The 23,968-nt window shown below is 39.1% G+C and overlaps 1 protein-coding gene across 2 annotated transcripts in view; it reads right to left on the bottom strand.

Moving 5' to 3' along the window:
- The window catches only part of ULK4 (unc-51 like kinase 4), a 616,362-nt gene that overhangs the window by 532,929 nt on the left and 59,465 nt on the right, over positions 1-23,968 (bottom strand). For both annotated transcript variants that reach the window (XM_028107191.2, XM_028107192.2), the window contains exon 18: positions 1,411-1,518. In XM_028107191.2, the coding sequence (XP_027962992.2) occupies positions 1,411-1,518 (108 nt within the window). The remainder of the gene's footprint in view (positions 1-1,410; positions 1,519-23,968) is intronic.

The following is a 23,968-nucleotide window of genomic DNA, read 5'->3' as shown; positions in this document are numbered from 1 at the left end:
TCAAAATTATCCAGGTAACAGTACTTCCCAAATTGATCTGCATAGTCAATGCAATTTCTTTAAATGATTTGCAGAACTGGACAAGCTGATTCCAACAAGAATAGCCAAAACATTTATGAAAAAAAAAAAAGAATAAGGAGGACAGATTTGCTGTACCAGCTACCACTACTAATTATGGAGCTAAATGATTTTAAATAACGATGTTTTATAACAATTATGGTAGAAAGTCAGTTTAACTTAGATCCTAAGGATATTCAGGTTATACAACATTTGAGCAAGATCTAGGACCCAAAACATCATACAGTGAGAGAACTTCCTAATCAACTACAACTTACCAGTACTTCTTTAAAACTCAGTATCACCAGTGTTTATAGCAGCAATGTCCACAACAGCCAAACTATGGAAAGAGCCCAGATGTCCACTGACAGATGAATGGATAAAGAACATGTGGTATACATATACAATGGAATATTACTCAGCCATCAGAAAGGATGAATACCTACCATTACGTCAACATGGATGGAACTGGAGGGTATTAAGTGAGAAATAAGTCAGTCAAAGAAAGATAAAAACCTTATATTTTCACTCATATACGGAATTTAAGAAACAAAACAGATGAACATAAAGGAAGGGAAGGAAAAATAAAATAAGATGAAAATTGAGAGGGAGGCAAACCATAAGAGATGTTGAACCCTAGGAAACAAACAGGGTTGCTGGAGGGGAGGTGGGTGGAGAGATGGGTATAATTGGGTGATGGGCATTAAGGAGGGCACCTGACGTTATGATCACTGGGTGTTATACGCAACTGATGAATCACTAAATTCTACCTCTGAAACTAATAAAGAAAATGAATAATAAATATATCAAATGAATAACGTAATTTATCATTATCAATTCAATAACATTCAGAAAAAACACAAAAGAAATACTAATTTTTTTGTTGAATTCAATAGCACTTCAATATTTAACTTAAGAAATAAAAAGTCAAATTTTGTAGTCACAAACTCTCATGGCCATGTTAAGAGCTCTATTTGCACAAAGTAGTGTTTTTAACTGAAAGGAAGCTTTTATACACAAAGAACCAATGGCCTCCTCTTGAAGGAGTCAAAGATGGTAGCAATCTAGAAAGTAGTTTAGGGGACTTTTGGTCAATTGGTTTTTAAATATGGCTTGAGAATTTCCTATACCTCCCAGGAGGCAATGGGAGAGAGAGGGAACATGACAGACAAGGAGAGGGACAGACAGACAGACACTGATAGACTTAATCTTTCAGAGGTAAACTTTCCCCAAAGTTCCTTAGGTATGCTCTAAGGGGCAAAGTCAAAACAACTTTTATAGGATATTAACACTTGTCAGCCAGGATTTGTCAGAACAGGTCAAAAAGAAATAGAGTTAATCAGATGGTCTCACCTGGGTGGCTACAAGGTAGATCAGCTCCCCAAGGGTTGGTAAGAGGCACTGTTTTAATTTGCTGTTTCTGAAGTTTTCCCTAATTAATTCAGTTAAGATAGTAATTGCCTGAAAAGGAAAAAAAGGTATATTAGTTCATATATATCTCTCAGTTCTTTCACCTATATGTAAAAGAAAAGACACTCTACAAAATTTGCCCGTTTTTAAAGACTAGTTTCCAAATTATTTTCAAAATATGGGTCTTAGTCCTTAAAAAAATAAATAAATGGTAACTGTCCCAGATGAAGGTAAAAATATATCCAGTGAAAGAAAGGCACATACATATATCACTTGTCAGTTACCACACACTTTCACTGTATTGCTGATCTGATGAGGCAACTGTTGCTCCATCTCTAAAGACAGGAAATGAAGGATGAAAGACAAACAGCAGGTCTCTGTCCAGGTCACTCAGACAGCCAGGATCTGAGCACAGACTTTACCATGCCAGAGCCTACTATCCTCCAGCACACCCCAGTTTGAAAATTCTTACACTGCATGAAACTTTTAAATGATTCCTCTAAAATTTTGAGAGTAGGAAATATTATACCGAAGTTTCAATATAATCCACTTTGAAATTCAGTAGGCTATTTTATCAGATCCAGTTAATTTCCCGGGAGTCATGCTAAGAAAATCACATATATACACTCATTGCCAGAATTCATACACCAGAATGCAAGTTAATCAAATCACAGTGTGACCATAAAGTAGAATAAAATGGGTTCAGAATGATACATATAGAATGGCCCCATTCTGAGATGGAAAAAATGTATATAAAATAGTGTGGTAGCACTGCTCTAAAACAGTGTGATTCAAAAATGTTCAGTAACTCATACAAAAGTAAAAAGAAAATGAAAAACAGAACTACTCTAAAACAGATAAAACTGTTTCTTACTGTCAACAAAGATTTAAGTATAAAAACTGAGAATAACAGGGTGCCTGGGTGGCTCAGTTGGTTAAGTGTCTGCCTTCAGCTCAGGTCATGATCTCGGGGTCCTGGGATTGAGTCTTGCATCGTCGGGCTCTTAACTCAGCAAGGAGCCTGCTTCTCCCTCTCCCTCTCCCTGTGACTTCCCCCTGCTTGAGCTCTCTGTCAAATAATATAAATAAAATCTTGAAAAAGGAAGGAAGGAAGGAACTAAGGAAAAACGAAAGAAAAGAAAAGAAACTGAGAGTAAACATTTAAAAACTTCCAGAGCCATTTGACAATGCCACAACATCCAAGCATGTGATCATGGGCCTCCCTCTGTAAACAAGAGTAGACAAGCTGGACCTGCATGTGGGGTTGCTGCACAACAGCCACACACTAGAGGAACACTTGTTGATGTGGTATTTTTTTTAAACAGCTTTATTAAGTTATAACTGATACAGAATAAACTGCATATATTTAAAGTGTACAATTAGGTACATTTGACATACATATGCATCTTTGAAATCACCACAGTCAAGATAACAACACCTCCACATGTTACTTCAAGTTCCCTTGGTAATACCTCCATCTCACTCCCTTTCATTCTTTCCCCAGACAGCCATTGATTTACTTTGTCATTAATTCACATTTTTCTATAGTTTATGTAAATGAGATAATACCCTATGTATTCTTTTTGGTCTGCTCTGTTCATTTAGCATAATGCATTTGAGAGTTACCCATGTTGCAGCATATATCAATAATTTGTTCTTTTTATTGCTGAGTAGTATTCCCCTGAATGGATATACCGATGTGTAACCCCCACCACTCACTGCCTCACACACAATGAGTGTGAAGGAAAGGGAAACATATAGATCACATTAGCCCTTGCAGCAGGTCACTTCTCCTACAGTCTTCCTTTTCCTTGACCTTTACTGATCATCCACTAGCATTACACTGAACCATCTGAAATTAACAGCATTCAGACTTTTTTTTTGTAAACTACAAACATAGAAACTTGTCACCAGCACTCCTACTCCAAAAGAACAGCTAAAGGAAGTATTCCAAAGAGAAACTAAATGATAAAGGAAAGAACCTTAGAATTAACAGGAAGGAAACAAGAACATGAGAAGAATATAGGTAAATATAACAGGTTTTCCTTCTCCTTTTAGGTTTCCTAAACTATGTTTGATGGTGGAAGCAAATATTATAATAATGTCTGATTTGGTTCTAAATGAATTTAGAGGACATATTTAAGACAATTATATAAAAATTAGGGAAATTAAAAGGTTGAAAAGGAAGGTAAGTTTTCTATACTTCACTTGAACTGATAGGTTATGTAAAATTATATACATATGTATGTTATTTATATATACATATATATATAATATCTAGGACCAGTAAAAATCTATACAAATACAACTCTAAAATACTATAAAAAATCAAAATTATAAAAAATGTTCAGTAACTCATATAAAAGTAAAAAGAAAATGAAAAACAGCAAGAAGAAACAAAATGGTAGACTTAACAAATATATCATGATTATATTAAATGTAAATGGTCTAAATACAACAATTAAAAGACAGAGTTCATTTAAAAATATGACCCAACTTTATGCTATCTACAAGAAACTCAAAGATAGTGATATAGGCAGATTGAAAGTAATATATAATGTATATACATGTACATACACATACATGTATATATATGAATAGGTATGTATACACACATGAATGTATATACATATACATGTATATATGCTTATATATACATGTATTCACGTATATGTGCATGTATGTATATATACATATGGCATTAAAGCAAAACAGGAATGTATATATTAATATCACATAACAGCTTTCAGAGCAAAGAAAATTACATAATAAAAGGGTCAATCCACCAATAAAATATACCAATCATAAATGTGCATGCATCATTAACAGCTGTAAAATATGTGAACCAAAAACTGACAAAGTTATAAAAAGAAACAAACCCTCAATTATAGTTGCAGACTTCAATACACTTCTCTCAATAATTGATAAACCAAGTAGGCAGAAAATGAGCAGACATCAAAAGGACCTAACTCTACACATATAAATTTGGCAACTTAGACGAAATGGACCAACCCCTTAGAAAACACAAACTATCACAACCCACCCAATATGAAATAGAAGATTATTTGCAGATGACATGATTGTCTTCACAGAAAATACCAAAGAATCTACAGAAACAAACTATTATAACTTATAAGCGGGTCTGGCAAGGTGACAGGATAAAACATCAGCATTCAAAACCTAACTGTATTTCTTCATAGAAGTAATGAATACATAGAAACTTAAATTAAAAATGCCCTTTACAATCACTGCAAATATTAAATACTTAAGTATAAGTCTAACAAAACATGTATAGGATCTATATGCTAAAACTACACAATATTGTTTAAAAGAAATCAAAGAAGATCTTAATAAATGGAGAGATGACTGTGTGTGTGTTGTATTTTCTATAATTATGGCCTTTCTGACTGGGGAGAGACTGACCCTCCCAAGGCTAGCCAATTCTTAGAGACAGCTAAGGCTCAGATTAACTATGTCTTTGATAGGCAAACTTGCGAATCCAGACCCTGACACTCCTCTATCTGGCCCATACACCCCAGGAGGCACTATTCTTCTGCCTTCATCATCCCAGGGCCAGTTACCACCCAACTAGAGACTATCCCTATAGTCCAAACCCTGCTGAAGTTATTCAAACAACCCAATCCTAAACTGTTCACCCTTCCTTTGCCTTTCCTGCGGAAACCCCAATAAAGGCCATGGCTTTAAGCATTCCCCTTGCTGCCATCTTCTGCCTCCTAATCACTGTAGTATTTTTCCATATGGCTCTGTGTGGCATGCCACGCCTGTCCCTAGGACCTGTGAATATAATAAACTTTATTTTCCTGAGCCTCTCCTCTGTCTCCTTTGGTGGCCAGTCCTGACTGACCATCTTATAAACAAATACAAAACAAGAGATATACTATGTGCATAGACAGAAAAACATAGTAAAGATGTCCATTTTCCCCAATCTGATAGCCCAGTTTAATGCAATTCCTACCAAAATCCCAGCAAAAATTTTTGTAGCTATCAACAAGATTATTCTAAAATTTATGTGGAGAGCACCTGGGTGGCTCAGTCAGTTGGGCATCTGCTTTCTGCTCAGGTCATGATCCCAGGGTCCTGGGATCGAGTCCCGTTGGGCTCCTGCTCAGCAGGGAGTCTGCTTCTCCCTCGACCCCTCCCCCCAGCTGTGATCTCTCTCTCTCACATACACTATCTCTAATAAAATCTTTAAAAAAAAAAAATAAAATTTATGTGGAAAGGCAAAAGAATTAGAATAGCCAAAACAGTTCTGTAAAAAAAAAAAGGGGGGGGGGTTCAAATTATTTTACCTGATTTCAACACTTATTACATAGATAATGTAATCAAAACCGTATGGCACTGCCAAAGAGATAGACATATCAATCAATGGAACAGAGAATCCAAAAATAGCTCTACAGAAGTATGGCCTACTGATTTCTGACAAAGGTGCAAAGGCAATCCAATGGAGGAAAGTCAGCCTTTTCAACAAACGATGCTGGAGCAACTGGCTACCCAAAGAACAGAGGATAAAGTAAGCCTCCACCCAAATCTAACACTTTATACAAAATACTAACTTAAAATGGACCACGGACTTAAATGTTTAATATGAAAAATGAAACTATAAAACTGGGGGGAGGCGAATGGGATAAAGTCTTCAGGATCTAGATAAAAAAGTAGACTTGACACCAAAAGCACAGAGACATTATATCAAAGAAGATGTGCAGCTGGCAAATAAGCACATGAAAACATGTTCAATGTGATTAGCAATTAGGGAAACACAAATTAAAACCATAATGAGATATCACTACACGCTTATCAGAATGGCAAAAATACAAAATAGTGACACCACCAATTTCTACCGAGGATGGAAAGAAACTAGACCACTCATACATTGCTGGTAGGATACAAAATGGTACAGACACTCTGGAAAATAGTGTAGCAGTTTCTGCGGGGGCGGGGGGGGAAACACTAAACATGTGATTACCCAGCAAACTGTACCCCTGAGCATATATCCCAGAGAAACTGTGATTTGGTGGTAAGTATACTCTTTACCTAACCCTAGATCTTAGGAACTTATCCCAGAGAAATGAAGACTTTCATTCACACAAAAACCTGCACATCAATGTTTATAGCAGCCCTATCCATAACTGTCAAAACTGGAAATGACCTGGGTGTCTTTCAACAAATAAACTGTTGTACAACTGATAACATGGAATACCATTCATCAATAAAAAGGAACTACTGACACATGCAACAACCTGGATGAATCTCCAAAGAATTATGCTAAATATTAAAAGTCCGTCCCAAAAGGTTACATGCCATATGATTGAATTTACGCAACATTCTTGAAATTACACAAGTATAGAAATGAAGAGTAAATTAGTGGTTGCCAGTGGTTGGGATGGGGGTGGGACATGTGATAGAGCAAATGCATGTGGTTATAAAACAGCAATATGAGGGATCCCTAGGGATGAAACCGTTCTGTTCCTTAACTGTTTTAATGCTAATATCCTGGTTGTAACATTGTACCATAATTGTCCAGAATGTTACCATTGTGAAAAACTGGATGGAGCATACGTACATATCATCTCTGTATTATTTTTTACAACTGCATATGATCTACAATTATCTCAAAATAAAAGGTTAAATTCTTTTAAAAAGTCAACCTCATACTAAATTTGAAACCTAGATCCCACTTTCTGCTTCACAAAGTTAGTGTCAGGGATTTATAACATTTCTCCATTTTATAATCCACTGCCATTTTCTATCAGTGAGTGTCACTTGAAATTAAAAACATTTCAATGCCGCAGATCCTTAAAGAGATAAAACTGTCTGAACTGCCTGCAGCGTAACAGAAATTGCTTTGGAGCTTAGTGTCTTATAAATAGACACACATCAGGGGCGCCTGGGTGGCTCCAGTCATTAAGCGTCTGCCTTCGGCCGAGGTCATGATCCCAGGGTCCTGGGATCGAGCCCCGCATCGGGCTCCCTGCTCCGCGGGAAGCCTGCTTCTCCCTCTCCCACTCCCCCTGCTTGTGTTCCCTCTCTCACTGTGTCTCTCTCTGTCAAATAAATAAAAATCTTAAAAAAAAAATAAAATGAAATGAAATAAATAAATAAATAGACACACATCATAGAATCTATACTAGTAATGCCACGGCGACCTGACATGTCACCTGCAAAAGTTAACTCTGGATAGCACTAAACAGTACACAACAGATAATGTTTGTCTGCAATGTTATTTGTATAGATTTTCCACTTGCTATTTTTTAATTTTTAAGGAAATTTTAACATTAAAAAGGGAAAGTGTAAGATTAATAAACATACCACATAAATGACATATACCAAGGAGAAAAAGAAGTTTTAGTTGACCTCGGTACAGTAACATTCGAAAATGCTGATACTAAACAGAACGAAAAGGTTAAAAATACATTTGTTTAGTTCTTCTTCAAACTCAAAAAATCAATTAATGTGTGGATATGGTTCTAATGCTTATTTTTCTATATTCTATAAAAATGCACCTGGCCTTCTAACACTGAAACTAAGAGCCAAAAATATGAGGCATCTGAGTGGCTCAGGGGGTTAAGCGTCCAAGTCTTGATTTCAGTTCGGGTCATGATCTCATGGGATCAGGCCCCGCATTGGGCTCCACACTGGGCATGGAGCCTGCTTAAGATTCTCTCTCTCTCCCTCTGCCCCTCCCCCCACCACACACACACATCTCTATAAAAAATTTTTTTAAGATTTATTTATTTGCCAGAGAGAGAGAGAAGTAGGCAGAGCGGCAGAGGGAAAGGGAGAAGCAGGCTCCCCACTGAGCAGAGAGCCCGATGTGGGGCTTGATCCCAGGACCCTGGGATCATGACCTGAGCTGAAGGCAGACTAATCAACTGAACCACCCAGGCACCCCAAAAATTTTTTAAAGAAATATAAAAACAGGATATTCAAGTATTACACTACTATTGTGTTCATTTTTTTGAAAAACCAAAGTAAAGAAAAACGAGGGGATGGGAGGGGTCTTATTTCTAGCATCATTGTTAATGGAGACTATCCTTCTGCAACCACAGGCATGATTACTACAAATAATAATTTAAGACTGTACTATTTCCAAAACTACTTTGAAATCCAAACCCATTTTATACCAACTTTGACAAGGTGTAACAAGACCTCTTTCAGCTTTACCTGAAGTCATCAGATTGAATTAAGTAGTAAAATGTGCATCAGTCTTATATACCCTGGACTGAGTCTCTTAGGTCAAAGGCAAAAAGACAGGAAGATGAATTAAGAATACCAAGGCTTAGAAGTTCTGCATTATAAAACTAATACTCTGACACTTGCACAGATATAATTTACTTGCTCTTGACCCTCAAAATAGTTCTTAAATGTTCGTGTTCAAGGTTATACAATTAACAGCTACAAAAAGAAACTGAATTCAACCCCAGATCCAGAAAATATCTGGCATTTCCTATTTGGTCAATGTTTTTAGGCCAAAGGGATCTCTTTCTAAACCCTACTAACCTACTCCCAGTGGGAGATACAGCAGCAGTCATCATAACAACTATAACATAATCTTTCAAATTAGATATTGTTCAGCATTCTCCCCTAACCTCTGAAGAGGTATTCTACAATCTCAAGTGAACAGAGAATTCCAACTGATACCACTCTGCCCAGGCTTTTTCTTTCTTAAAACCCCACTTTCAATGTCCCCAGCATAGCTAGGGCACATAAAATAAGAACATGATAAGCCTCACAGTCCTTTCATAAATTTTATTCATATTAAATCTTAGATTCCCTTGGATCTTGCATTTCTGATTAAGTCTTGCCAAGTAAAATCACACCTGTAGGCTTGAAACTTCAAACCCTCATTCTCACAAGTGCTGGGTTAAAAAAGTGAGACAGAGAGAGAACGAAGTCTTGACACACAAAAGCAAGCCAATGATGCAGAAGAAAGATGGAAAACCTCTTTGAAGAGAATATAATTCTGCTCTGTATTTAATAACTAAAAATGTTATTGCAACGAAGCACTGTTGTCTGCATGAAGCTCTCCTGGTGACATCTTGACATCAAAGTTTTAACACTATCTTCTGTGGACATAACCTTTAATCTGATTCTCTGCATATGGGTTGGGCAACTGCATTCAAATTGGCATCTAACTCCTAAAACCAGATAATAGGAAGATGTAGCAAGGACTGCTAACTTGTCCCTTCCCTGCTGAGGCCTAAATATAAACAAACAACCTATAACTGGTGGATTCCTTCTCTTAAAGATAATAAACTGTCAGGAAAAGCAAATAAAACACATAACTAGATTTCCTGCAGTCTTTTAGTCATATAGAAAGTTTTGAAGCACTAGGCACACACACTTTATCAACTTCCCGGGTTGCTTGGGGGTTTTGTTTTTAAATTAGGTGTGAACGACTTTCAAGTGCAAAAGAAATTTGTCATTTTTTGGTCACCAGTCATCTGATCCCCCTTCCTAATACCCCTGAACTTCCTTTTGGGGAAAAACCTTTCCTGTACTGTGCTTAGTCTGCAAGATGACAAAACGGGCATTCTGCCCTCCAAATATGGAACCTGAAAGGGACCCTGGCTCCCTTCGGAAACATCTTTCCTCCCACAGTCTGGTACAGTCAAGGGAAGGCCACAATCTAAACTCAGCCAATGGAGCTCTTGCTCAGAAATCTGAACCTTGAGTGGAATGACAGAGTAAAGAAATGATGAACTTCATTCCCTTCTTCTGGCAGTGCCCCAACCAAGACTCCAAGAGGGTCCTGCTCCAGAGGCCTTCCGGAGCTGCCAGGTCCTGACTGCTCCAAACCTTTTGGAGCCTTTGACCTTGCTCATTCCCTCCTAGTAAATACCATTTATACTTAAGCTAGGCAGAGTCAATCTGGAAAGTGATACACAGGACCACTGCTGAGCAGTTCCCCTTCTTTCCTGGACACACACACAGATTTCCCACCCCCTGCCTTGGAGTTGGATGGGGGTGGTGTAACTAGTTCCAGCCGCTGGCTGAAAGTAGAAATAATGTAGGTATGCCCATGTGCAATTTTCCAGTCTCTCCTCCCTACCCCAGGAAACTCAAAAGCATTATGACAGATGGAGATACCATATAGGATGGAAGCAACCTGGAAGGCCAAGGTCAGCTGGCTACCTAGGCCTGCAAGAACAAAGGTGAGCCTGAGATGTTGATGATCTTCATTACCACAACATAAACTAGCCTATCATGAGACTGAACCCTCATTAAATTCAAGAAGACCACTCTAGTTATACATAGAAATAAAGGAGTTTTCATACTTTAATCACTAATAAAACACTCAGTAAACTATTGCACATATATCTAAGGGTAAAAGATCACTTGTGTGGCAGCTAAGATCTGCCATCAACATTTACGTCATGGATCTGACACTACAGTTGCAAAGCACCAACCACCAGAAAAGCAGTGTATCAAAAGTATATGAAAAGGGCAACTGGGTGGCTCAGTTGGTTAAGCATCTGCCTTCGGCCCAGGTCATGATCCTGGGGTCCTGGGATCAAGTCCCACATCAGGCTCCCTGACCGGCAGGGAGTCTGCTTCTGCCTCTGCCCCTCCCTGCTGCTTGTGCACACACTCTCTCTCAAATAAATAAAATCAATCAATCAATCAATAAATGCATACGACTAAATCTTGCTATGCAGATTAAGTTAAGAAATTAGATGTCAGACTAATAAATCTGTAGTTTGAATCCTGAGTAACCATTAAAATTCTTTTGTCCTTTCAGATGGATAGCAGACAACATACCCTAAATATTCTTTGCATTGAAAATAACAAAAAATCAGGTAAAATATTTTTAAATATCTTTATTAAATGCACAGCTAAATTGGCAAGAAATTAAGGAAACCTGAAAGACCAAAAATAGAGAGAAAAGAGGAAAACAGAGATATAAGTAAGCACTTAAGATATTTTCACCCCGGGGCACCTGGGTGACTCAGTCGGTTAAGCATCCAACTCTTGATTTTGGCTCAGGTCATGATCGCAGGGTTGTGGGATTGAGCCCCAATTCAGGCTCCACACTCAGTGGGGAATCTGCTTGAGATTCTCTCTCTCCCTCTCCCCCACTCCCTCTCACTCTCTCTTTCTCTCTCAAATAAATAAGAAATCTTTTTTTTTTTAAAGATATTTTAACCTTGGTGGCATGTGCTAAATCTTGGTGACCTTGAAATAACCTTTTGAAATGGAGTAAGAGACAAATCTTAGGCTCTGCCCATAGTGTGGCATCAAATATAGGAGACCATTTACATTCAGTTGAAACTCCAAGGATGTAGGAATAAAACGTGTGCCAGTCTGCAAAAGAGGACAGTAAGGAATCTTGAGATTTTGGTACTAAATGAAGCAGTGGGGGAAAAAATGCCTTCCCTGAGCATTGAACCAGGTCTGAAAAGCACATCTGTAGGTCACATTTGCATCGCCTCTCACCTGGGAGACCAGAGATTCAAGCACCTGGGAGTCTGCTAGGCTGACCAGTGGTAACATGGCCTTAATGATGGTCTACAGTTAATGAGGTCAAAATGCTAGGATTTCCCCAGCAGACTGTAGAGCAGTGATTCTCAATTTTACTGTGCTTCATAATCCCTGAAGAACTTGTAAAAACACAGTACTAGGCTCCACCTCGAGTTTCTCATTCAGTATGTCTGGGGTGGGGGCCTGAGAATTTGTATGTCTAACAAATCGCCCAATGGTTCTTAAGCTCTAAGACACCAATGAAATCACTACTGTGGGACTCAATATTGCCCGCATATTGGAATCATTTGCAGAGCTTTAAAAACTATAGATACTGCATCCAGCCCCAGAGATTCTGGTTTAATTGGTCTAGGGTATAGCCTGGACATCAGAATTACAGAGACCAAACTGAAAACTCAGGGAACTGGAAATGTTGGAATGGTTCAACAAAATGCAACCTGCCCAAGCCACCCTAAACCACCCCTCCCAGGAGGGCCTGAAAAACATGCCTTAGTGAGAGGGGCACCAGCACCTTTGAGAAGCTCTTGGCTATCCTTGACAGGCCAGGGGGGACAGTAGAAAATACAGACAATGGAACTGGGTTCTCTGGTCACAATGTGAATAATGGGATCTAGCAACAGTAGAGGCTAATGAGCACTTAACTGTAGGCACAAGTGCTGCAGTGAGTCACACAACAATCTGGTGATCAGAGTATTCTTACCCTCTAGAATCCAAGACAATGGTAAACTGGCCATCAAATCAGCCTACTAAGGTGATGATGGACATAGAGTAAGAAAATTTCTAGGTCTACTGGGCAGAAACCTAAGAAAAGTCCCCATACCAAGAATTCACAGCCTCTCATCCAGATCCCACACCCAGGCCCGTTCACAGATGCAGAGCTTCTCCACTAAGCTAAAGGTCCCTTCCAAAGAGACCCCTAAAAAATGGCCACAGTGAATGCTATTGATCTCCCCCCACCACTTTTCTTCCCCAGAGTCCTCAGACATTTACCATGGGACTGAGCACTGGGGAAATACCCAGACCCTTTGAAGTTATTAGATATTGGCTCTGAACTTGGGCTGATCTCTGGAGGCCTAAGAAGCCACTATAATCCAGTAGTCAGATCAAGAAAGAGCTTATCAAGGCCAGGTACCACATGCAATCTTACTAAACCCATCTCACATCTGTCCAGTGGGCCCATGGTTACAACCGTATCCTTGGTTATTTTCCTAATCCTAGAACATACAATGAGAAAAGATACACTCAGTAACTAGTAGGATCCCCACAATGGATTCCCACCCAGTGGACTGAGGACTACTCAGAGGACAAAGAGACAAAATGGAAGCTCCTGATACTACATACAACACCTGCCCTGCCCACCCATCCAATGACAGTAAACCAAAAGCAAGCCATATCCACAGATCAGTGATTAGGAACCAGTGCCACCAAAGACTTAAAAAGTGCAGGGATGGTAACTTCTATCATAGCCCCATTTAACTTGTCTGTTAGGCCAGTACAGAAGCCACATGGGTTATAGTTACTGCAAACTTAATCAGCCGATGATGCCTATTGTAGCTGCAGCTTCAGATGTGGCATCTTTACTGAAGCAAATTAACATAACCCTTGGCACTTGTTCTTTCTTTTCATTCTTTTCCATTCCAATCAGTAAGTAAAATCAGAAAGCAGTTTCCACTTAGCAGACTGCCCCTGTATCAAGTCTCCTGCTTTGTCATAATATAGTACAGAGGGACTCCCTCATCTCGATAATCTGCAGGATAGCATATTGTTTCATTATACCGGTGACATGCTAACTGGCCTGGTAAGTAGCACCCTAATTTGGATGCCAGAGGGTAGGAGAGAAGTCCTACAAAAGTTCATGGTCTATGACACTGGCGAAGTACCTAGGAATCCAGTGGTCTTGGAGCATTTGATAATGTTCCTTCTAAAGTAAGAGAGAAGTTGCTGCATTACCCACCGAAATAAGGAAGTTCAATAATGGGTGAGTCTGTTTGGATTTTAGAGGCTCTAACCCATCTACTGATCATTGATAAGGCTGCCAGTTTTGAGAGGGGCCCAAGAAAAGGCTCTACAGCTGGTCCAAGCTAAAGTACAAGCTACTCTGTCAGTTGGGTCTCAAGACTCAGCAGACCTAATGCCATTGGAACTGATTGTGGCAGATAGGGATGCTATATAAAGCCTGTGGCAAGCCCTAGCAGCAGAATCATAGCATAGCACAGACCCCTAGGATTTTGGAATAAGATCCTGTCCTGCCCTCTGTCAATAACCACACTCCATTTGAAAAGCAGCTCCTGGCTTGTTCCTGGACCCTGGTTGAGACTGAATGCCTGACCTTGGAATAACAAGAGACCTGACCTACTCATCATGTACTGCATGTTACCATAACATTGGTTATACACACTAGCATTTTATTTTTAAATTAAAATGGTAAAAACAGGCCCAAGCCAAGCAGATTCACTCACTCCATGTGCAGATGACTCAGACTCCTATGGTTATCTGCTCAGCTGCCTCTCCCTTCCTTGACCCATTCTCATGACGTCCTAGGGACTTCTATATATTTCCTCTCTCTCAGGAGAAAAAAAGCATAAACTAGGTTCTTATATGGATCTGCATGGTATGTCAAAATCAGCAGAAAGTGGATGGCCACTTCACTGCAATCCCACTCAACTTGGCGCACAAAGACAACGGTGAAAGAAAATCCACTGAGTAGGCCAAACTTTGGGTGGTACACCTATTAACAGAGAGAAACGCACTAAGGGATAGATCTATACCAACTCAGAGGCAGTAACTAACAAGGGGTCAAAAACCTAGAAAGAACAAAATTATACCCCCCCACAAAAAGAAAAAATCATAAAGTGGGGGGAGAGAGGTATAGATGGAAATCTTCTAAATGGGAACAGAATATAAATACATTCATAACCTACCCCCATAAATGCCCACCAGAGGGCATCAATAGTCAGCTGGAGGGGCGCCTAGGTGGCTCAGTTGTTAAGCGTCTGCCTTCAGCTCAGGTCATGATCCCAGGGTCCTGGGATCAAGCCCCGCATTGGGCTCCCTGCTCAGTGGGAAGCTTGCTTCTCCCTCTCCCACTCCCCCTGCTTGTGTTCCCTCTCTTGCTGTCTCTGTCAAATAAATAAATAAAATGAAAAAAAAAAAAAAAAGTCAGCTGGAAAAGCAGAACCATCTATGGATGCCAATCAACATCCTTCACCAGTTACCCTGGTGCTTGCTCAATGAGCCCATGTACAAACTAAACAGCATGGAGGCCAGGCTGGAGGCTATGCCCGGGACAACATGGACTTCTGCTCACCAGGGATGACTTGGCCACTGCCACTGTTGAGTTCCCAACCTGCCGTGAACAAAGGACAACACTGAGTCTTGATGTAACTCCATTCTCTAGAGGACCCAGGTGGTCAGCCAGTGGCTGGCTGATTATACTGGAACTCTCTGATCATGAAGGGGACAACATTTTGTCCTCACAGGGATGTCCTCACAGATGCCCATTCCAGGTATGAATTAACCATCCCTGCCCCTGCATTTGAGCCATCTCTACCATCCATGGTACTGTCCCTTTCAGTCAACCTCCCAGTGCAACTCCCAAATGTTCCAAGGAATGGCATTCAACCCACCCCCCTTATTCTCTTTGGACCAAGAGGTAAGAGCAACTCCACTATTACTAACCCCTGAAAACTGCACTATCCCTTGTACTTAATAACCCCTTTGTAAATGAACCATCAACGAACTATCCCAATTTGAGTGTACCATGTGTGAGGAACTATGAATAATTCCCTCTGAAAGCACCACTTTCCAGTTCTTCCCATACTAGTTTCTGAAACCAATTAACATTAGAAATGATGGCATTTCCTTCCCCTCTCCCCAAGAGCTGGATTCGTCTTTTCCTTCTTGGAAAATCATACCAATTTCATACACTTAGACTGATCAATGACTAAGTTGTCAGATTTCATTTTGAGTAATAGCCCTTGAAGCCTTCATAAACCATTGATTTTATAGTTTTGAGTTAGTTTTAGTCAAATTAAAAAAAAAAAAGGAACTGCTGGAATTGCCATGGACAGTGGATTCGTATGTCATCTTGGTATCAGAGAATTAGCCCCTGTATAACTACTCATCCAGCAACAATGCTCACCAATGGCAACTGTGTGGCAGTGGCTAAGGGAGGGCAGTACAAAGTAAGACACCAGCAGTGCGCAGAGGCCTCGATCTAGAATCAAACTACAATGATGAAAAAGTCATGCTGTTCTAACAAGTGCTTTCTTACCAATGTCAGGTACTGCAGAGCCAGGACTCTTTGGCAGCTATACTGGAAAGAGATGCATACCCTCTATTTCCACCCTTCTCCACCTCCCTCTGGCAACCACAAATTAAACCTAACAAAGAGGGATGAAGAAGCCATTCCAGACAGAAAAAACAAAGCCAGACACATATTCCAGGTACTCCCACACTGCCGTGGTAAACCCCTTCTTCTGTATCTAATGAAGGAGCTGGTAGGGCATAGATGATATATATATATACATATCTTTATCGAGGGTTAAATGACATTTTTATTTAGGATCAACAGAACAAAATTATGCCTGCTACATAAATGTTTTCTTAAGAAACCAAGTTACCAATGTCCATTAATACTGAATCTTTTAGGGACTTGAATAATGTAAAAGTTATGGCACAAAGAACATAACCTCAATACTGCAGTTGGAGCTTGCTATATATTACTACTATTATTTACTCGTTACTATGTTCTTAATAGTCATCCCGTCAACACTCCTCAAATAGTAGAAATACAAAGGAAGCTCATTTTAAATTGCAGTTTTCTGCCTCAGGGATCAGCTCTGATTAGTTTTGTTTTGTGCAATTCTCCCCATCACCAATTCTCTTTCCAGGTTTCTTTCATCTAATAGAAAATTAAATGTGATGCTCTGCTAGGTTCCCGAGGATTACTAAATTATATCACATTCAGATATATAAGCCTCACAACTGCTACTCTAAAAATATTATAACAAAGGTACGTACGTGGCCCAGGTAAAACGAGCACAAAAATTAGAGCAGAAAACACAGAAGCTAAAAATTGTTCTACAAGATGTCAGGTAAGAAATTAAACAAATTCTACCGTTACAAGAAATTAGGAAACATGCCTTTCAAGAATTCTTTAATGTGAGATGTTTCATTTGTATGCAAAAGTGATTCAAATATGGCAATTCCCTAAATGCTATGTACTTCAGCATCATGGTTTAATACAACAAATCCAGAAAGTTTCACTTTATTCTACACAAAGACCTGAATATTACTCAACTCTTGCTTTATCGTTTTCAACAAATTTGTCTCTGGCACTGTCCAAAAAGTAACAGAAAAACAAGTTTAGCAGGGAGGTACAAGGGCAGAGTCGCTGAAACTAACAATGTGGAGGATTATAATTGATAACAGTCTCAGCTCAGGGCTACAAACAATCCAGAAATGGGTTCACAGTATCTGATGTAAACAGTGGCATCTCTCAGCCCCTCAACACAAAAACTCCTGAGGAGACCGCATTGACCACAGCAGTGGGTACAAAGCACTCTGTGGAACTATTTAATAACTACAAAAGGGGGGGGAATATAAATCCAACAAGGAAGAAGTCATTTTGTTGTTTGATTTTTTAGGAAAGCATCCAGCACCATTTTTACAAATTGCCATCAACAAGAACTTTCTCAAATGCAGGTTTTAGAAAGAAAAGTATTACCAGAAACATAGCTAATTTTTTTTTTAATAGTTCTTCCCACTGGTCGCATTTGAGCAACTACTTTGTCTTGAGTTGAGACACATACACTGACAGACACACAACACTGTTATTAACCGAGTCCTGATGATGGGCCAAATTTAAATAAAGAACAGCGAAATCATTTTCTGAGATTGTCGAAAATTTCTCTCTCTCTCTCTCCGCTTCCTGTTGCCCTGTCATGCAGGAAAGGTGATACTGAACCTAACTCAAAGTATATTTGGGGTTTTTTTTGTGTGTGTGTGTGTGTGTGTGTTTTTTTAAAGATTTTACTTATTTGAGCGAGAGAGAGCGCACATGCACACACAGAGGGAAAGGGAGAAGCAGACTCCCTGCTGAGCAGAGAGCCAGATGCAGGGCTCGATCCCAGGATTCTGGGATCACGACCTGAGCCAAAGGCAGATGCTTAACCAACTGAGCCACCCAGGTGCCCTTCAAAGTATATTTGGAAGTGAGATCCGGCTGGTGTCCTTCTCATTCCTTCTAACATTCCCAAACCTTCTGTCATGACAAAGGACCTGTGACTGAGTACATTATCATACTACACTAGCCTCCTGGGTGCCCTTGACTACTGACACCCTGCTCACTCCTCTTCTCCACTGAGGACACTGGTTCCTTGCTCCTTACCTTCTTTCCCACCTGCACTCCTTTCTACACCTGCAGCAAAGTGGACATCCATGTGGAAGACACACCCAGCACCCTGACCACACGGTTTCCTTGGGCTCATTGTTCAGTTCGTTAGCCTGTTCCTCCACCCCAACTCAGCCACTCATCCACAGTCACCTCCTGGACCCTGACAGTACCTCCAGTACTTCTCAAATTCAAACACTCTCTAATCTCCACTCTCATCTTTTTAAGATCCTTTTTCAAAGCCCTTCCACAATTATTTTTTAAACTCAACAATACCATCCAAGCCAATGAGTGCACCACCTTCTTGCTTTACTTGCTTTCCTGGACTGGGTCCTGGGGTCTAAGACTCAAAACCACAGGGCCTCATGTGAAAGGGTTTGGAAGTGGCCACTCTCTCCCTCCAATGGGCTCAACTACTCCCTTGATTGAAACCTGTCTTAGACTTAAACAAAATTAACTTTTGGATAACACTATAAAGAGAATGAAATGACAAGCCACAGACTGGAAAAAAATACTGCAAACTACATATTTGATAAAGGATTTATATCCAGAATATATAAAGCACTCTCAGATACAGATATTTAGATATACAGACAGATCGCTAAAGACTAAGAATTGATGAATGGATGGATGATAGGAAGACGGATAGCAAAGTTCAGTAATAAGAAAACAATCTTAACTTCGGAGATTATGATTTCCCCAAAATGATTTGTTCTATGCCCATCCAGCATCATCTCTTTCAACCACATGCTTCCCAACAGCAAAGTGACTTGGATCATCACTAGGTACACCTACATCATGAGACCTCTACCATGCTATTATCATTCATGCTATGTTGCCTGTCTTGTACTTTCTCATAAAGCTAAGTAAATCAGGTTGAATGAAAATAAATGTAAATAAATATATATATTAATGTATATACTACTGCATATGTATATACTACCATACATAGGGGGATTGAAGTCACCAGAGGTCATCTAGCCCAGAGCTATTTTGGGGCGAAGGTTTTTAATAATATATTAACAGACATGGGGCTCTCCAAATTGTTGTTCTTCAGGCAATTCCAGAAAGTTGGGTCATTCAGGCAACTTGTCCATTTCATTTAAACTGTCAAGTATGTAGGCCTACAGTTAGTACCCTTTAATGGATGTTGAATTTATACTATCTCCCTTTTAGTCCTGACAATGGTGACTTTTTTTTTCTTCTGATCAATCTGGCTAGAAGTTCAATAATTTTAAGATACCAAAGTATGAACTATTGGTTTCAGTGGTTTTTATCTATTGCTACTTTTCCAATTCATTGATTTTGCCTCTTATTTTTATCATACCTTTATTTTAATTGCATTGGGTTTACTTTGCTCTCTTTTTTCTAGCTCCTTAAACTGGAACTTAAAACAGACTTACTTTCTAATATAGTGGGGTTCTGAAAGTATAGTGCCTGAACCAGCAACACCAAAAATCACCTAATAACTGTATTAGAAATGCCAATTATTATGCCCTACTCAGACCTACTGAATGAGAAACTCTGGAGGTGATGTCCAACAATCTGCATTTGAACAAACCTCCCATGTAATTCTGATGCAGTCAGAGGAGTCTTCAGAACTCCTGTTCTAACAAATGGGCATTTCAAGATATAGCTATTTCCCTCTTAGTCCCACTTTAGCACATCACAAAAATTTTGCTGTATTAGGTGTTCAATATCATTTAGTTTAAAATATTTAAAGCCTCTTGAGCATTCTTCATTGGCACATGAGTTATTTAGAAGTATTTCAATTTCCAGGAGTGCCTGGGTGGCTCAGATGGTTAAGCGTCTGCCTTCAGCTCAAGTCATGATCCCAGGGTCCTGGGTTCGAGCCCCGCATTGGGCTCCCTGCTCAGCAGGAAGCCTGCTTCTCCCTCTCCCACTCCCCCTGCTTGTGTTCCCTTTCTCACTGTGTCTCTGTCAAATAAGTAAATAAAAATCTTAAAAAAAAAAAAAAAAGTATTTCAATTTCCAAACATTTGGGGGATTTCCCGGATTTCCTCTTGTTATCTATGTCTAATTTAATTCCACTGCAGTCAGATAATTTATTCTAAATTTTAATTAATGTCATTAATTCCATTTATTTTAATCCTCTAAAATATGTTTTGTGGCTGAAAATGTCTTAGTGGAAATTCAGTGTGCACTTAAAATGAATGTGTTTTATAGTTGCTGGAGTTAGTGTTCCCTGAATGACAACTAGTTGTTTCATTTGTATCATTCAAATCTTTTATGTCCCAACTTTGTCTCCTTGTTTAAAACATATCTAACAATTATAATGAATTCATCTACTTCTACTCGTAGTTCTAGCAAATGTTTCTTCATCTATTTTAAATGCTATTCGTTGATACATACAAATTAAGGATTGTTAATACCTTCCTAATGAGTTGAAACTTTTTTTTTTTTTAAAGATTTTATGTATTTATTTGAGAGAGCGAGAACAAGAGCAGGGAAGGAGCAGGGGCAGAGGGAGAGGGAAAGAATCTCAAGCAGACTCCATGCTGAGCGCAGAGCCCAACATGGGGCTCAATTCCATGACCCTGAGATCACAACCTGGGCCAAAACCAAGAGTCAGATGCTTAACCAACTGAGCCACCCTGGTGTCCCGAACTGAAACGCTCATTTAAAGTAGGCCTCATATAAACTGTACATAGCTAGTTTCTCTCTTTGATCCAGTATGACAATCTCTCCCCTTTTGAATACACTATTTAAGCCACTGGCATTGAATGTAATTACTAATGTGTGAAGTTTAAGTCTATCATCTTGCTATTTGCTTTCTCTTCGTCCCATTGGATCTTTCTTCCTAATTTCCCGACTTCTTTTGAATTGAGCATTTAGTAGTCTATTTAATTTCCTCTATTGTCTATTTAGGCATAACTGTTTAATTTTTTACTAGATATTCTGCAGATTATAAGAGCATCTGTAAAATTACACTATTTCCTAACAGTACAACATAAACAATATGTATATAAGACCCATAAAAAATAGAGACAGAGGAAATATTTGATATCTCAACAAGAATCTTGTTGAATCTGGACCAAGATATACAAAGGACATTAGGCAGATCATACTCAAACTGCTGAACATCAAAACTAAAGAGAAAATCTTGAAAGCAATTAGAGAAATACCTATATATTTCATTCTGGGGGAACAATCACATGAATGAATGCTGACTTATCAAAAAACATCAATGCCATAAGATGCTAGAACAATATTTTGAGAGTGTTGAAAGAAAAAAAAAACGCTATCTCAGAATTCTGTATCTATAAAAAGATTCTCAAAAATAAAGAAATAAAGAGAAAATGGGCAAATTCATTTCCAAACAGAATTTAACACAAAATGTTAAAGTAAATCTTTCAGGCTAAAGGGAAATAGGCCTAGATACGAACCTGGGTTTATAAGAATAAAGAATACTATAGAGCGGGGCATCTGGGTGGCTCAGTCATTTAAGAGTCCAACTCTTGATTTCGGCTCAGGTCATGATCTCAGGGTCGTGAGATCAAAGCCCGTGTCAGGCTCCACACTGAGCGTGGAGCCTGCTTAAGAGTCTCTCTCTCCCTCTGCCCTTACCACCCCCTCTAAAAAAAAAAAAAAAAAAAATACTATAGAGGTAAATATGTTGGAAAATAAAGTACTTTTTTTAAATCATAAACTCACAGGGAGCCGCAGAAAGTAGTAGAGATCCCATATTCTCTTCCTCCAGTTTCCCACAATGATTAATATCCTACACAATAACAGTACATTATCAAAAACCAAACATTCGGCATTGGTACAATATGTACATATAGTTCTACTTCATTTTATCACAATGCGCAGATTCACGTAACCACCATCGCAATCATAATACAGAACTAATCCATTATCACCAAGATCTAGCTATGCCTTTACAGTAAAACTCACACTCTTCTCTCAGTATCCCTAACCCCTAGCAACCACTGGTCTGTTTTCCAGTTCTATGATTTTGTCATTTCAAGAATAATATATAATCTGACCTTTCACTCAGCACAACACCCTTGCTGATACCACCCAAATTATTATAAATAGTTCCTTCCTCTTTACTGTGAAGTACTATTCCATGGTAAAGACGCACCAAGGTTTGTATAATGACTCACAAATTGAAGGATATTGTAGTATTTTCAGGTTTTGGCTATGATAAAGCTGGTTCGAATAGTCAAATACAGACTTTTGTATGAACATAGGATTTCATTTCTCTGAAAGAGAGTCCAGGAGCAAAACTGTTGAGTCATATGGCAAATGTAGGTTTCATTTTTTATAAAACTGCCAAAATGTCTTCTAGAGTGGACGTACCATTTTCCATTCCTACCAGCAATGTAAAAAGATCCAGTTCTCAACATCTTTGCCTGCACTTGGTATTGTCATGATTATGTTAATTGTTTTAATACATGTGTACATGAAATCTTAGTTTGCTTTTCTCTAATGAATAATGCTAAATATCTTTTCGTGTGCATATTTGCCATATATCCTCTTTGGTGAAATGTCTCTCGTGTCTTTTCCCCATTTTGTAATTTTTTTGTTCATTTGTTTACTGTTGAGTTTTGAGAGTTCTTTATTATTATGAGTCCTTTGTCCGAGATGTAGTTTGTAAATATTTCCTCCCACGTGTAGTTTGTCTTTTCATCATCTTAACAGGGTCTTTGCCAGAGCAGAAGTGTCTCATTTTGATGAAATCCAATTTACTGATTTCCTTTGTTTTTTTACGGATCATGCTCTTAGCATTAAGTATAAGAAATCTCAGAAGGAGAAACTCTACAAAAGAGTTTCTCCTCTGAATATTGGGGATAATCTTAGTTTCCTATAAAGAATGTTTTATTGTCAAGCAGTTAAAATACTGGCCAATCACCTCCATCCTGTGAAGGCTTGGTTTTCCTTTAGTCCCAGGGCATGGTTCTTAGATCTAAACTATAGCCCTCCTGGAATTTCAATGGAAAGTCCACGGTGTTTATCAAGCCCCTCTTAACTTGGTGGGACTTGACCCCCAAAGTCTATCTCCCCAGCACTGGGCAACTGCTGAAATTTCTGCTCAACTCTTCGACCTCCCAGCTGCCACTTTCTGCCTGTTTCCATGCAGTATCATTCAGCACACGCACAGCTTTCAAGTTAGCCAAGGACTGCAGAGGAACTGGTACACATATTTTGTGGCTTTGCTCTTGAAAGATTTCCCCCCACTCCTTTTCTACCCTGCCTAGCAGTGCCAAGTTCCAACCACAATTCCTTGGCCCAGCAAGACTGTTGTGTTCTACCTGGGCTCTGTTCCCTGGCATGAATTCAGATCTCCTGCAGGGGATAAGCCAATTAAAAGTACATCTCTCATAGCCTGCCTGCCTCCCTCCTTTGAATAGTGTGTCCTCTTCAGCTTCTATGTACTTCTGTTATATTCTGTCCAGATTCGTTATTGTTATGAGCAGAAAGGTTAGCCCAATATAGCTTCTCGACCATTACCAGAACCGGAACTCCACCCCCTGATTTTTATGTTGATTTTTCAGTCTGGAAGAAGTATAAATTTATACCCCAAACATGATGAAACTCAAAAAACTGGTTACAGGGGCACCTGGGGGGCTCAGGTAAGCA

This window comes from Eumetopias jubatus, unplaced genomic scaffold, assembly GCF_037043125.1.
Source record: "Eumetopias jubatus isolate StellerSeaLion01/CBP00866 unplaced genomic scaffold, mEumJub1_p1.0 scaffold_1, whole genome shotgun sequence".
NCBI classification, from domain to species: domain Eukaryota; kingdom Metazoa; phylum Chordata; class Mammalia; order Carnivora; family Otariidae; genus Eumetopias; species Eumetopias jubatus.
Note: the sequence above shows the minus strand (reverse complement) of the source record. Positions and strands in the feature narration are given on the sequence as shown.